The 15,817-nt window shown below is 45.6% G+C and overlaps 1 protein-coding gene across 11 annotated transcripts in view; it reads right to left on the bottom strand.

Annotated features, from left to right (window-relative positions):
• OTOF (otoferlin) overlaps nucleotides 1-15,817 on the bottom strand; it is a 1,069,570-nt gene that overhangs the window by 172,551 nt on the left and 881,202 nt on the right. For all 11 annotated transcript variants that reach the window (XM_085613159.1, XM_085613153.1, XM_085613156.1 and 8 more), the window contains exons 23-26: nucleotides 13,521-13,710; nucleotides 10,524-10,648; nucleotides 8,391-8,525; nucleotides 6,800-6,961 (exon numbers count right to left, since the gene is read on the bottom strand). In XM_085613159.1, coding sequence (XP_085469285.1) covers nucleotides 6,800-6,961; nucleotides 8,391-8,525; nucleotides 10,524-10,648; nucleotides 13,521-13,710 — 612 coding nt within the window. The remainder of the gene's footprint in view (nucleotides 1-6,799; nucleotides 6,962-8,390; nucleotides 8,526-10,523; nucleotides 10,649-13,520; nucleotides 13,711-15,817) is intronic.

Here is a 15,817-nt window from a genome sequence, read left to right as displayed (position 1 = left end):
CTTAAACAGCTGTGACATCAGCAATAGTATTTTGCAGTTCCACTGTGGGAGAAACACAAAGTCCACCCCTAGCAACATTCCATTTTGCCCATTTATTGTCCCATTTCTTTGGGCACCCCCGGTGTTTAAACTCGTCTTTTTCGGCAAGCATGGCTCTGTCCATATGTTTGGCCCATTATGCATAACTCGGAAGGATGTTCGACCCCCACCCCTGAGCAGTGTTTCTTTTCGCCAGAGCGAACCCCAGCGATGCCCATGAACGTTCGGTATGGGTCAGATCCATGGCTTCCCATGTATCCAATAAACAGATCTGTGGGGACAGTGTGATGGCCTTCCCTCCCACCCTTACCAACTCCGAAACTATTTTCACCCAATAAGGGTGTAATCGCGGGCAGTCCCAAATCGTATGGAAATAGGTGCCCACTGATGAGCACCCTGTAACGCAATTAGGGTCAGTCCGACGGCCCATCTTAACAAGTGTGTGTGCGGGTAAGTAGGAGCAGTGTAAGTCCTTAAGTTGGACCAGTCGGAGGCGCATGGGGATGGCGACCACTCGGGGAGAGGCCAGGGATTGCTGCCAGTCATCGTCTTCTAGATAGCCTACGTCCGTTTCCAATTATTGACGGAGTTTAACGAGTGGATCAGGCTGATTATTGATGAGCTTACGTTAAGTGAGTGATATTGCCCTACGGGGCATGGGGTCAGTCAGAAGTCTGTCCTCCAGTGGGGAGGCCTCAGGTAATGAGTCACCTTTGGGGACCACTGAAGTGAGTGCGTGCCTAATCTGAAGATACCGGTAAGTTTCGGCGTCAGCAAGATGATACTCTTTTTGCAAAGTTGCAAAGGAGACCATGCCCTCACGTTTCCATAGATCACCCGCCAGAGAGAGGCCAATTGTAACGCCCTGAACGTCTCAGGATCGTTTAACAGACACGATAATGAGAACGCAACCACTTGTGAAGGTTTAGTTATTTTAATGAAGGCAAAAATAATACAAGGAATAAACAAAGGTTATAGTCACTGGAATCCTCCAGGCTAAGTACGTTACCAGCCCACAGCACGGATGGTCCTAACCGTCCTCTGCATATACGCCGATCCCGGCGTATGCCAACAGAGGGCAGAAATGAAATGGCCGACAATGCCAATCGGTAGGCTGTGAGGGGCACGAAGAGTGTTGGGGAGAATCGAGGAGTCAGGGAAACACCCAGCCGGGGTCTCTACCTGAAGGGAGCAGCCGCTCAACCTCTTCCTCAGACTGCACCGGGACGCGGAGTCACCTCCTGGTGATGCGTCACCGATACCCCAATCACAAGCAAAGAAGACTGAACCGAGAGCAGCCGCTCGATCGATCCTGTGGACTTCCGAGTCTGTAACGCAGCAAACACCTCCTGGTGTGCGTTACAGCTGGCAGTCCCTGTATCTCTGGTCGGGCTGGGAGTTACGACTCCAACCAGCAAAAGCGCCACTGCGCTTTGACTCAGCCGAGTCAAAAAGCGAAGCTCAATGGTTATCCGGTAGAGCTTCCGGGTCCTTCACAGGTGACGATGGGGCAAGACACGGCCCAGGGAGTAACGACTCGACCTACCTCCGTTCTTGCCTTACTGGAGCACCACTCCGGAACACTGCTCTTCACTAAGCAGGTACGTCGGTGTAAACACAATATCCGACAGCGTTGTACCTCCCGGTTCCTCCCTTTATAGGGCGTGTTTTCCTTGAGTTATGTAACAGCTCTCCTGTTTACATAAGGGCGTGTTTTCCTTGAGTTATGTAACAGCTCTCCTGTTTACATAAGGGCGTGTTTTCCTTGAGTTATGTAACAGCTCTCCTGTTTACATAAGGGCGTGTTTTCCTTGAGTTATGTAACAGCTCTCCTGTTTACATAACCTCTCAACCGCTAAGCATCCTGGGAGATGTAGTCCGTTTTCGCTGGTTACCGTTTTCCTCCCCTCGCATGACAGGAATTCTTGACACCAATGAGGTCCCATTTGTCAAACCCTGGATTCCTACTTAGTGTACCTAACCGTTTGGCGTCACATAGAGGGGTGTGCTGCGTAATGTTTTTGTGCCAGCCCATTTTCTTGGTTACTGCATGCCAAATCGATACTGTATGGGCAGTTGGACCCGTCAGATGCAGCTTTTTGGGAGTGGAGTAGAGTGCGCGTTGGTAACCACCACCAAACATAACCCATCTATCAGTTCGGATTGCCGGTTCTTGCGGTGGGGCAAAGACCCATTGATTTATCACCACCAATTGGGAGGCCCAATATCGCCGTAGGTCAGGCAGCGCGATTCCTCCATCATACCACCCCCTAGTGAGTTTGAGTGTAGCTATGCGTGGACACTTGCCATCCCATAAAAGATTTCTGACTTCACTCTCAACGCTGACAAAGTAGGTCTCGGGAACACCGTGCGGGGTGTTGTGCAATGCATAGAGGAAGTGGGGGAGGGCCAACATCTTAAATAATGCCGCTCTGTCGAGCAGTGTAAGGGGTAACGCTCGACAGTGAATGAAGTCTTTGCGAAATCGGGCCAAGGGAGGCATAAGGTTAGCCTCATAGAAGAGCGTAGTGTTGAGTGTGATATGAATGCCGAGATAGTAAAATCTTTCGCCGGCTACCGTGTCCTTGATATTTTGATTCTTTTCAACGATAATCTTGGGGTTGATATTCAGTAATACAACTATTAGGGCGGTTTTATACAAAACTAATCAGCTTTCTTATCAGTTGTCAGAGAGGGGTTGTCAGTTTGAACCACTCTAATCACGCCTGAACACTCAGCAGACATATCTTCATACGGCAGGGCTTTGTGTGCCTGGACCATATACAGAGATGTAAGCTATGAATTTGGGCAGCTCAGGTAACAAATAGACTAATGCAATTTCAAAAAGACTTCAGTAGGATAGCAATCCACTCACCTGAGTTCTCTGACTTGTAATACAGCAATGAGGAAGAGATCAGGTCTAATACATTACCCTCATAAATGTTGGTGGGTGCCCCAAGAACAAAACTGGATGTTGAACCTTAGGGAAGCTGTATGGGGCCCCATCCTCTTTTCTGAAGGTTTCTGTCAGGGGTCACACAGCCTCTTAAGTAGCCCTAATGGACTTTGTCTGCTCATGGATATAAATATATATTACCACTGGAAAACTCCAGCAGATTTAATGTATTTTTCTTGTAGCTGACATCTTTATAGACAAATAAACTTTTATCAATTCAACAAGTCACTGAAGGAACCAATATGCTGCCGTGCTAGACTAAGGCCTCGTCAAGAATAAGGGGTGGGGAAGCAATTTAAGGTCTCCCCTGTGCTCAGATACCCCTGTGGCAAACCACACAAGATGATGGACGGAATGTTGCACATTGGCAAAACATTCACCCCCAGTCACAGATCTGGGTTTAATCCATCGTTATTTTGCTAACCACGCCACCCCAGTTCAGACATGGCCAGATGCAAATCAGTATTGACCCTGTGCCTCATGGTGAGCAAAAAAACGATGGATTTAGGCCCAGATCTCTGTACTGGGGTGAATGTATGACATTGTTCTGCATTCTGTCCATCAACTGTTGTTTTTGCATTTGTCACCCCGAGTGGGACAGGTATGCTCAGACATGAGTCCCGTGCTCTCCATGCCACTGGAATCAGGCTACCCTGGCTGAAGAGGGGTGAAACCCCGAAACCGGTCCTCGGATGCTTGTTTCCAGTCCAGGGAGGACCAGGCTTGGCAGTTCGGGCTGGACTGTTCCCATGGGGCACAGGGTCAAGACTGATTTGCATATGGCTGGGTTCAAACTGGAATGGCATGGTGAGCAATAAAACGATGGATTTAGGCCCAGATCTCTGTACTGGGGTGAATGTATGACATTACTCAGCATTCTGTCCATCAACTGTTGTTTTTGCATTTGTCACCCCGAGTGGGACAGGTATGCTCAGACATGAGTCCCGTGCTCTCCATGCCACTGGAATCAGGCTACCCTGGCTGAAGAGGGGTGAAACCCCGAAACCGGTCCTCGGATGCTTGTTTCCAGTCCAGGGAGGACCTGGCTTGGCAGTTCGGGCTGGACTGTTCCCATGAGGCACAGGGTCAAGACTGATTTGCATATGGCTGGGTTCAAACTGGAATGGCATGGTGAGCAAAAAAACGATGGATTTAGGCCCAGATCTCTGTACTGGGGTGAATGTATGACATTACTCAGCATTCTGTCCATCAACTGTTGTTTTTGCATTTGTCACCCCGAGTGGGTCGGGTATGCTCAAACGTGAGTCCCGTGCTCTCCATACCACTGGAATCAAGCTATCCTGGCTGAAGAGGGGTGAAACCCCGAAACCGGTCCTCGGATGCTTGTTTCCAGTCCAGGGAGGACCTGGCTTGGCAGTTCGGGCTGGACTGTTCCCATGAGGCACAGGGTCAAGACTGATTTGCATATGGCTGGGTTCAAACTGGAATGGCATGGTGAGCAAAAAAACGATGGATTTAGGCCCAGATCTCTGTACTGGGGTGAATGTATGAAATTGTGCCGCATTCTGTCCATCACCTGTTGTTTTTGCAGATACCCCTGTGGAGCACTAGATTATTGTGTTTGGGGTGGTCTCTGTAGGCCACGTAGACTGGGTCAAAATGGCAAAATACTTGGGTACAAAGTGAAATTGGTGGGGATGAAGAAGCAGTGACGGTCAAGCAGGAGTTTTGCCCATACTTATTTATTCATTTGTAATTGCATATATGAATTCATTGATGCAATATAACATGTGCATGCTACAGGCTTGATTGTCTCTAGGAGTACACCACAAGAAATCCTGAAAACTGCTTGAAAACAACAATAACGGCATACTTTTGTCACAAGCACTATTAAATATATTTGGAGCAGGTAAATGCTGTAACAAGCACCAGTGCATGTGCAACATGTGGAGGAAACAAGTAAAAAAGACAGTAGAACTTTGCTTAAGGATCCAGGGGAAACAAGCATGGAGTAGTAGGGTGCTGTGTAGCCAAGCATTTGTAGATTGTCTGTGCCCTTAGAAGCAGTTTGTCATATTAGACAAAACAAAGAGAACATGATTGATTGCACTTCTTGTTAGTATGCCATAAGGACTAATAGTTTTACTTATCTACTGGATTTAATGCATAGCGCTCTATTGCATTGCCATTTGTAAAGAGCTTCACACACTGGGGGCATCTGAGGGTCAAGGTAAAAATGAATCAAGAGCAAGACAGAGTAGATCTTCCAGATGTGCACCGGTCCTTTGAAAGCATGTTCAGAGATACAGCTGTGTATTAGGAATCTTTTTTATCCCGGTGATTCTGGAGACAGATGCCGTAGCTGAATCTTGTGAGTACACATTTCTGGAAGGCTTGTAAAAGGAAACTGGCTTCTTCAGATAGGAGGGAGGAAAGGCAACATTAGTGCCTAGAGGCTAAGGGTTAGATGTACAAAGGTTTTTTGCGTGCGCAAATGGGTTTTAGACCCGTTTGCGCCCGCAAAAAACCTGTGGCCCATGTACTAATCCTATTTTGCGAGTCGTAAATAAGTTTGCGACTCGCAAAGTAGGATTAGCGGCTCGCTATTAGGAAGGGGCGTTCCAAGGGCGTCCCTTCCTAATAGCGACTCCTTAAGCTATGTAAGAATGTTTGTTATGTTGTGTTATGTTATTGCAATTTATATAGCGCACTTATACCTGTGGGTGTCTTGGCGCTTAGCGGTCGCAAAACACTTGCAGTTTAACACCCTTCTCAGAAGGGTCGTAATGCACTTGCAAATGATAAGGGGTCCCCTTATCCTTTGTGAATGCATGCGCATATATTTTTTAAGGGCAGGCAGTGGTCTCAGAGACCACTGCCTGCCCTTAAAAAATGAAGCCTGAAAAGTTTCATTTTTATTTTTTAAATTCATCCCATTTTCCTTTAAGGAAAACGTGCTGCATTAAAAAAACTGCTTTATTTCAAAGCAGTCTCAGACATGGAGGTCTGCTGACCCCAGCAGGCCACCGTCCCTGGGAGTGCCAGCCATTCCCAATGGGGTCGCAAATGTAACAGCCTCATTAATATGCATGAGGCATGCAATTTGCGACCCCATTGGGAATCGCAAACAGTGTCTCAGACACTGTTGTGCATCCCAATTTTCGACTCGTTAATTGGCAGGTCGTACATCTGGCCCTAAATTTGTTATGCATTGAGAATGCAGCGTGTATGTTCTTTTATGTAATCGTAATATTATGGCATTGTAATTATTCACGTTACTTCAATTAAAAGACAAAGACTTTTCAAACTAAGGTCTCAATGAGTAGTATCTCATTTATAGATACTGCTGGGAGTCCAAAAGCAAAATCCCAATGACTCTTTGATAGGAATTTGTAGTCTTCAGATCTGTGCGTGGGCATGTGACTCAGGGCCGCAAGCAACTTTCATGGATGTACTTATCAGATGTCATATAGGAGAAATTTGCTCATCAACAAGAAAGTGTGGTTCACATATATGTAGTCCTTCATATTGAGAAATCAAACCTCAAACTGCCTCTTCTTGCTGAAAATTGTGTATGTGTTGGGCATGGAGAGGACGGTACTTGAGAAAAGTACAATACAGCTCCAGGGTTCTGAGTAGACAGCCAGGGTTTCAACCTATAGATTACGCTTTGTCCTACAAGTGACATGCTTTACTCACAGCCAATGAATGGGATAACAGCTCTGTGATGTGTTTGTCTATAGAAGCATCTACTCTCCACAAACGAGCTTTCTTTTGGTTCACAATGTTGTTGTGAACTTATGCTTTGTCCCAGATACGCATTACCTGGGCATCTTCTCTTACCTGGAGGAGTTCGAAAGCTGCCAGCAGATCCCCAGCGGTGGAATTTCCTCGGTATATCTGGTAATATTCAAGTTGGGGAGGGAAGCGAGGCGGGCAGTACCTTTCATCAGACATTTTTACCACAGGTTTGGCAAAGGTCCGGCCCATGAAATCTGCTTTCCCCTACAAGAAACAGAGAGCACCTTGGATCAAAAGAAGGAATGCAATGGAAATGAACCTCTGTCTGTTCACAGTTTTGAAAAGGTTTCCAGCACGTTGCTTAATTTCAAATGTGAAATTTCCACATTCACGCCTAGTACATTTTTAGTTGCTTTATTCAAGCATTCAAACGTAAGCAGGGCCGTCTAACAAAACCCAGTTCAGATCTGTTCTCAACACAAAAAAAAAAAGTTCACATCTGTTCTCAACAACAAAGAGACCAAAAGCAAAAAATAAAACATACTTTTATTTCCTTTTTTCCACATCTTTTTTATTAAGGTTTTTGTTAACACAAAAAATAAAAATGTCCTGCACAACAGCGTATGAATACAAAGGTTTTAATACTATGTTAGTATATATCAAGTACACTGATACCCCAGATACTGACAGTGCAGATCACCCTCAATACTGAAGTGGCAAAAGAGATCCATTTCATCCACCCAATTCTCATCTAAAGTTTTCCAGATTGTTTCTCTTATTGTAATGTGCTTAGTTGAATGAAAACAAGCTGGGCGATACTAAGGGAGCGTCTAATGCCCCCCAAATTAGGAAGATATCTACATCTCATTAATGATATCAATTCACTTTTAGGATTGCTTAGCTGTTTATTTATATGTTGATGGTTTCATTGCATTCTATTGTGGATTTCACATATTTGGTTAATTTTTGTGCAACTTATGTTGCACATATTTGTTTTCAGCTAATATTCGGGAAGAACGATGATTACCATCATTGGAGGAAATTGTTAAGGATCATGATTGAGAGACTGACTGTCACACCTCAACTGTGACCATTTGTGAACTACAATCCTATTAGTACCCAATCTCTGATAGGATGCCTATTTAAATGAGGCCTATTCTTTTGAGAGTTTATGGCAATTTGGTGCCTTCACTCTCAAATCTTTCACCTCCTAAACCATTCACTCTCTGTCCCTCAATCCTTCACCTCTAAACCCTTCATCATTCCCCTTATTACCATCTTAAAACATATTCATCTTTAACCATTAAATATATATTTTTATTATATTACTTCCAATTAATTGACAGATGATGAGATTAAATTGCATCCACGTGGAAATGCCCACAAGGAAATTGATTGGCAATGAAATGGATGTAAACAAATTGTACGTTGCAAATGATAAAATGATAACACATATATTATAGAATGAAATTAGCTCTAGGCATTATCACACTCATTCTATTGACCTTGGAGTTATGAAAGACAGAGTGGAACTGCCAGTGTTTAAACCTGTGTTTTTCAGGTAACATACTGATCTCTGCAGTGGATGGTAGTCGACTGAGTTAAGTTACCGGAGTAAATGAGCTTCCTTATTTCAAAATCATGGTGAATTCGGTTTTAAATATCCCTTCCTAGGCATCTCAGTTGTACTTACCACAGTGTCCTGATCGTAGATCTCTATGACGATGATCGGAGGGTCATCTCGCATCTCATGGGCTTCACCGTACAACTCCACATTGTCGAACACCAGCAACTGGTCCCAGGTGGGGCACAGGGTCTCGTTAAGTACCTGGAAGAATCGCAGGACCAATGAACAGCTTAATTGAGAACTGCTCCACAGAATACATGTGCCTGCCTTAGGTTCTAATAAAGTATGAGGGGCTGTTATGGGGGGGGGGGGGTCAGTGCCCATGAGCAGCAGCATAGTTTGTTCACCCAATGAATGTGTTCAACGATAAACATGTACATTAAACATCTAGTGTTCAACATTTTCCGATTTCCTATGCACTTAATACATCCTTTATCTGTATGATATTCAAATGTGACGGAATAATCAATTGCTGCAAATATTTCCTGTTGCTTCATTATGTGGTAAGACAACACGCAAGACTGCTGTGTTGTGGATGGTCCATTCTATATTATTATAGCCATCTGTTGTCATAAGGGGAGAGGATGTAGCCTCACGGCTAGGGTGGTCGACCTCAGATCTGGGGAACCGGGTTCGATTCTCGGCAACGACGCTCAACATTCTGTGATTCTGGGCAAATCACTTAATCTCCCCGTGCCTAACAAAAATGAATGTGTTCATCTGTAACGAAACTGGTGCTCATGTACAGCGTTCTGATACCCGATGTCTTGGGTCTAGTTTACGCTATATAAAACTCTGAGAAAAAAAAAGAGAGCCAAATGCACCTTTTAAAGAAAATATATTCATGATTTTGGGGCCTCTTATTAGAAAAGGTTAGCAGTGTTTATTTTGCACTGCTTTTTCTGCATTAATAGACTTTAAATGCAGCACATATTTTGGTATATTTCATGTTCACTGTAGGTCATATAACAAAAAGGATTTTGCATGACCAAAAATAAAGCAAACTGATATTAAACAATGTTTGTTGCTTGCAAATTATGAAGTAGGCAAAGTTCGGGCCTTAGCTGGAGTTTGGCAAAGCGTGAGCAGCTCTAGGGCCCTGACCAACTTGCAGTACCCTCGCTTTGTTTAGATTTGGGGAAAGTGCCAGGTCTACACTGGTGGAATCTCCTCTGAGTACCAGAGGAACATCTGATGTAGGGAATAATCTGCCAAAGGGCCACCAGGACACAATGTTGCTTGTCCAGTCCTTTTGAGGCCAGGGTGACTATCACTCATTTTCCGCTCCCTGTGTCCACCTTGAAATGCACATTATGTAAACAAAATTTGACTCAGACTTCGTAACGTAGAGTAACATCTTGAGAATCTAAGTTTTACACCTGATTAGGCCTAGAAAGATCGAATGTGGTCCAGGGTTGCTTGTATTTACTTCTAGAGGAGGCCTCATCTGGCAGTTTTGGGGTGGACTGTTCCCTTCAGGGGCAGGATCAGGGCTGGTTTGCATAAGGAGGGCCTCTGTCTAGAGTGGCACAATGGGTGAAAACATATGGGGTGGAATGCTACCCAGAGCGACTGCCAGTAGAGTAGACTATTTGCAAGTATTCCTCCCATCACTTTTTTGGGTGTTTGATGTAAATATAGGAGAGAGCCTACATTTACAAAGAATTATTTTCCTTACCCTCATAACCCGTCCATTCGTTTTAGAGACAAGTGTCCACCGCCTGTTCGATCAACACTTTTCTTCTCTAGAAACTATCTTCTACAAAATGAACGTCTTTCTTGTTAGACTGCCCGCTCTTGTCATGTATGTACCCATCTGCACCCATGCACACCACATCTCTGCCTTCGTAAGACTGCCATGTTTTCAACTAGAGCGGTACTTTTTCACTTCAGACCACAAATGTGCCTGGCCAGAACACCTCCACCTCAACATTTAGACAAAGTCTCTTGCTATCTCCAACACACACTTTCCTTATATCACCAATCTCTGGACCATGTGTATATCTTCTCTGACCACACTTCTTGTGTATTTGGCCTTGGACACTGTGTGTAATAAATGATGCTGCATAATGAGCTTAACAGTGAAATCTTATACTGCCAACACTTCAATCCTTTTTGACAAGCTCTCTCCCCAAGCCTGATAGAGGGTGGTTTGAAAAAAGGCTGTGCTCGAGTGGTACTAGTAGGACAGCCACCTACCTCAGTGCACTGACTATGAGAGATGAAGAAAACCCTGGCAAATGGATCCGACAGGCCACTGCTATCTGCAGCAAACAGACTGCGCGCCTGGTACATGTGCGCTCGGAGCTGGAAGACCTGCTTCTCTGGAGGGAGACAGAAAAGAAAACAAAATGTGCATCGTTAGACTGGCTTATCGGGAGTGAGACATAGGGGAAAACAATTACACATTGTTAGACTGGCATCTCTGGAGTGAGACAGAAGAAAAGGTATTACACATTGTTAGACTGGCATCTCAGGAGTGAGACAGAAGAACAGGTATTGCACATTGTTAGACTGGCATCTCTGGAGTGAGACAGAAGAACAGGTATTACACATTGTAAGACTGGCATCTCTGGAGTGAGACAGAAGAAAAGGTATTACACATTGATAGACTGGCTTCTTGGGAGTGAAAAACAGAGGAAAAAGAATTACACCTTGTAAGACTGGCTTCTTGGGAGTGAGACACAGAGGAAAAAGAATTACACATTGTAAGACTGGCTTCTCTGAAATAAGACAGAGAAAAAGTATTACATATTGTTAGACTGACTTCTCTGGAGTGAGACAGAAGAAAAAGAATTACACATTGTAAGACTGACTTCTCTGGAGTGAGACACAGAGGAAAAATAATTAAACATTGATAAGGGGCCAGATGTACGACAATTCCAAATTGCCACTCGTAATTTGCGCTCAATTGTGAGTCGCAAATTGGAGAAACAAGAATGATAAACATTGCATGAAATATAAACTTGCTTCATTTCCTTATGCTTCAGTCCATAGACTCTTCGGAATCTCTATAAGTGACATGTTCTTCGGAGTTCGCCTGGAACAATTCTCGAATTCCAAGACACGTGTACATTTATACAAGCCATGGCGGTATGCAACAAATGTACATTTGCAGATGTCCTGATGAGAGTTTTGTGCATTTGACCTGGCCCCATCAAGAAAATGAAAAGTTGGAAATCAAAACAGTAACTCAACACGTAATGTAAACTCTACGCAAGTACCTTAACTGATGACGTAATGCGATTTGACAGAGTTGCAGGAATAGTGTGAAGCAGCGAGGTTGGTCCTTCCGCCTCGCCAAACCTACCATTTCCCTGCCTCATTCAGAAGTGGGGAACTGCTGGGTTACCATCGTTTGAGCTCTAGCTAGCTCTGTCGGTGGTGACCTCTGACCCAGCCGCCAGGCTCACCACAGGTTCGCTGGGTCGTCGTTGCCGCACCCTACTGAAGGCGGAATGACTGTCCTTGTTTTCCTTGGGCAGGGAAACTGCAGAGGCAGGGAGAATACTCTGTGCGCGTTTGTTTTACTTTTGGATTAAATGAACTTCCGTTTTGGGAATTTGTTTTCTCTAAACCCAAACATTTGTTGAGCAGGTGCTTCAAACATGTTATTGAATTTGGTATTTCACCTTGACATGCACCACACTGGCTCTGGGGCTCATGTCAGAACCACCATGACCAGCAGATGTGTGTGGAGGGTGGAGTGGGGCAGTGCTTAATTTGAACCAGTGGTTTCCGGTGCTCGGCACCGGCATTTAATTGTCAACACCGGTGCTTGTGGCAGTCTGCCACAAGGTGGCACTGACTGAGATGACCACAACTACAATCAATTATTAATTCAGTGTACATTAAACATGACTATTACCTGCTGCCTGTGGGGCTGGAATACTCCATATGGTCACGCATGTAGAAGTGTGATGGTAAATAGTTTTGTTGTTACTACCATTGGCAGAGCTGGCAGGGGCAATGTGTGGTGCAAGCTGCAATGGCCTCCTGATGAGAGCTCTGGCACTTATTTTTTTCACAAATGAAGCACTGGGTTCAGTACAGGTTCAATCAGGGAAGCAGTGGTCTTATTGGTTGGGTGTGGATACATTCTTAGACTCGTTATGGCAGGTGCCTGAGGGGGGGTGGTTCTACAAGACGAAGCTTCCCTAACATGAAACCTTCACTGAGCTCCTCGTAAGACTCATCCTCGAGCATTGGCTTCACAATGTTTAGGGGGGCTCATGCAGAGAGGGGATTTACTTCATCCTCATATCCATCCCAGTCCAAGCAAGAAAGTGAACACCAACACAGAGCTCTCAAGTTCCCCATGTTATGAATAGCTCACTTGGTCCAGATAAGACTCTGGAAGCTCAAAAAATTAATTCATTGGTCCAGGCTGCAGCAGGGAAGCCACTGGGGACTTTTCATGAGCTGCAATGGCGAGCATTGAGTGCCTTGTCAACCAATACTGTAAACCACTGAAAATGTAAACCTGTGCAATGCTCATATGGCCTGATCCAACATGCGAGACGCGTCAAACAAGTACTGGCTGAAGAGGCTGAGCCAAAGTGACCATTGGCTGAATGGGGCTGACCCAAAGTGACCACTGGCTGAAAGGGGCTGACCAAAGTGACCACTGGCTGAAAGGGGCTGACCCAAAGCTCTCTGATGTATTGTTTGTGGTGTTAACCTGAGACCTGGCAAACAATTGACGTTGTCTGTAGCCAGACCTAAAACAGCGGGGAGGGGTAATGCACCCAAAGGGTGGTTGTGTAGCATGCAGGGGGCAGCCGGTCACATGAGGGAGGTTTGGGGGGGGAGGAGCTACTGTGTTGACAACTTGAACAAACAGCATTTTGAGCGGGAAACTGAGCGCAGCAAGGAATCTGCTATGTTGAGTTCCATGTGTGCAGAATCCACCTAAAAACCATCTCACAGTCGTGCGATTTTCTTTTGAAAACGTTTGCAAACTTGTTTTAAATGTGTTAGTTTTCTGCTAAGTTCATGATTTGACACGTACAGCATGGATTCTATAGAGTGAGTGGATAAGGAATGGTTTGCCTTAAACAGCAGCAGCAGATTAAGGAAAAATAAGAAGAAATACAGTTTATATCATTTCATCCAAACGCCAAAAACAGTGGACACGGTCCATCAATGTTCCCTACCCATTGGACAAAAGGAAAAGAAGGAAGTCCATGTTCTTACTTGTGTACAAGAGGCTGATGGGCGGGAAGGACTGCAGGCCAGGGCCCTTTGCACCTTTGTTTTCTTCGAATCCACAGGGCAGTCCGCTCAGAAAGTCTTTGCGCTGTTTGTTGAGGCCTAACCAAAGGTAGATCTCCATCTTAGCTTGCACCGTCCAGCCGGCCGGTCCAAAGCCCCTCTTACCGGGTAGCTGAGGAAGAAGAAATCACAAGTGTCATTGGGGGACTCCTCCCTGTACCTATAGTAGTACCAACCACTGCAGTCCACCAGTTCCTCCACTTGGAGATCTGCAGTGACTTCTCTTGCCTGTTTCCCAGGATACTCAGAGCATCCTTTTTAGGTCTCGCCTGACCCAGCGCATGCGCTGGTCTGGCGATGCTTTTTGAGAGGGCTCCAAAAAGTGCTACCAGGCCAGCCTAGAGCTACAGTGCATGTGCGCGGGCGCGCGTGCCGTGCTTTTCCGCGATTACTTTCACTTTCGCGGCCGCTTTCATGTTTGATCGCGATCACTTTTGCGGCCGTGCCAATAGGTCTCGCTTTTGGGACCTTATAAGTATTTAGTTATGCAACTGTTGCATGGCTAAACACTTATAAGGTCCCAAAGGCGAGACCTATTGGCTATGCCAATGCTTGTTTCCATTTATTATTTAGTCATTTTATATATACTAAACCAAAATGATAATCTACAAATGTATTACAACTGAACAAATGGCCCCCTCAAGTAGTTCATAATGAAAAATAAACAAAGCCAATTTCCACTAACAGATGAACCAACACACATAACACCCATAAGAATAAGAAATATAGTGAGAACAGGTAGAATGCTGGCTAGAATTTGCCCCTAAAATGATGTACTGGTAAACCTTGTTATACATTGTGAGGCAGTGAAGTATTGTAAACACTGACCACATATCAATTCATTTCCCCAGTGCTGCCCAGTTCTTAAATTCTTCTTACTTCAGTTATTAAACCGTACGTTGTGGGATCTTAAGAGGCTTGGCATGGGAAGTGTCCTTTCCTCTTGGTGGCCACACCTTTCACAAGACACTGCCACTCAGTGAGTCCTGCCTTCTCCTACACTTTCTCAATCATGGAGGGGAGCCCCACAATCGTACGCACACTGTGTTGGAACAGGTTCTTGCTGCGGTAACACGCGTACAGATCTTACCTCCTGCAGGCCTTCACTTCTGACAAGCAGGGGTGCAGTGAGGGTGGAGGGTTGGACCAGCTTTGACATGCTTGGGCTACTTTACACTCGCTCTTTTGATCCTTCCTTTCCCTCTCCAGACAGAGGTGATGATGTGGTGGGGCTGAAGATGCTGGGGCAGCTATAGCCGCTTTCCTGGTCCATGAGGGTGATTTCCACAGCCAGGGTTCTGGATTCTCCACACCACCATAGGTAGTCTTCTTGCAATCACCATGAGCGGAAAGAGAGGGTCTACCCAGCCGGGGTCTCCACTTCTTGGACCAGGCCAGGGAGCGCATCTGTTCGACCATCATAGTCCAGGGCAGGTCGGGTGCAAGATATGGGAGTGAGTCAGGTTGAGGGCACCTACGGAGGTCACCCTGTAGGTATTCAGGCCTCCTCAGCCCTCACCACCACTGAGAAAGCTTACTCTTTAGCTCAGATCAAGAGCCAGTTTCCCATTAAGGGGGGAAATCCTACAGCCTGAAGCAAATACGGTCCTGGTTTAATGGTTGGGTTGTGCCATGGCTGGTAGATAAGGTAACAGGAAGCGCAATGACCATATTGGGTCCCGTTGTCAAGTTTTGTCTGTTATCCCGAGCTCACGCTCCTGGCAGTGTCTCTAACTCCCTCTTACGCCAGCTTCCCTTCTTGCTCAGCGACTGGCTGTGCAGATCGGGCAGTAGGAGCCCCTGACAGTGGTTTACGGCTCATTCTCTAGGGCAGTGGGCTACAAGCGGAGAGGAGTCGCTGCCGGATTCAGTTCTTCAGGGCTGGGTTCCTCTCAGCTTGTTGCCACCCAGATGAAGGCTCTGTGTGGAGGATACCAGCCTTCTCTGCTTGCTGGGAGCTGTGGCCACTGCACATTCCCTCTGCGTGGAGAACAGAGGCCGCCTGCCCCCCCACCCAGCCTGTTTCTACTGGGCTTGATGATTCACTTATTACCTCACAACAGTGTAATATTACGTCATACTTAATCTCCCTCAGGGGAAAATGTGTGCGTGGTTCCACAAATAAACACCGTTCAAAGTTTGTGACGGTTTACAAAATTCTGTCCGATCTTTTCCCATAGTGGAAATGACTAGACAAGCAAGGGTTGAAATAAATCTCT

The sequence above is a fragment of the Triturus cristatus genome, chromosome 6 (assembly GCF_964204655.1).
Source record: "Triturus cristatus chromosome 6, aTriCri1.1, whole genome shotgun sequence".
Classification (NCBI taxonomy): domain Eukaryota; kingdom Metazoa; phylum Chordata; class Amphibia; order Caudata; family Salamandridae; genus Triturus; species Triturus cristatus.
Note: the sequence above shows the minus strand (reverse complement) of the source record. Positions and strands in the feature narration are given on the sequence as shown.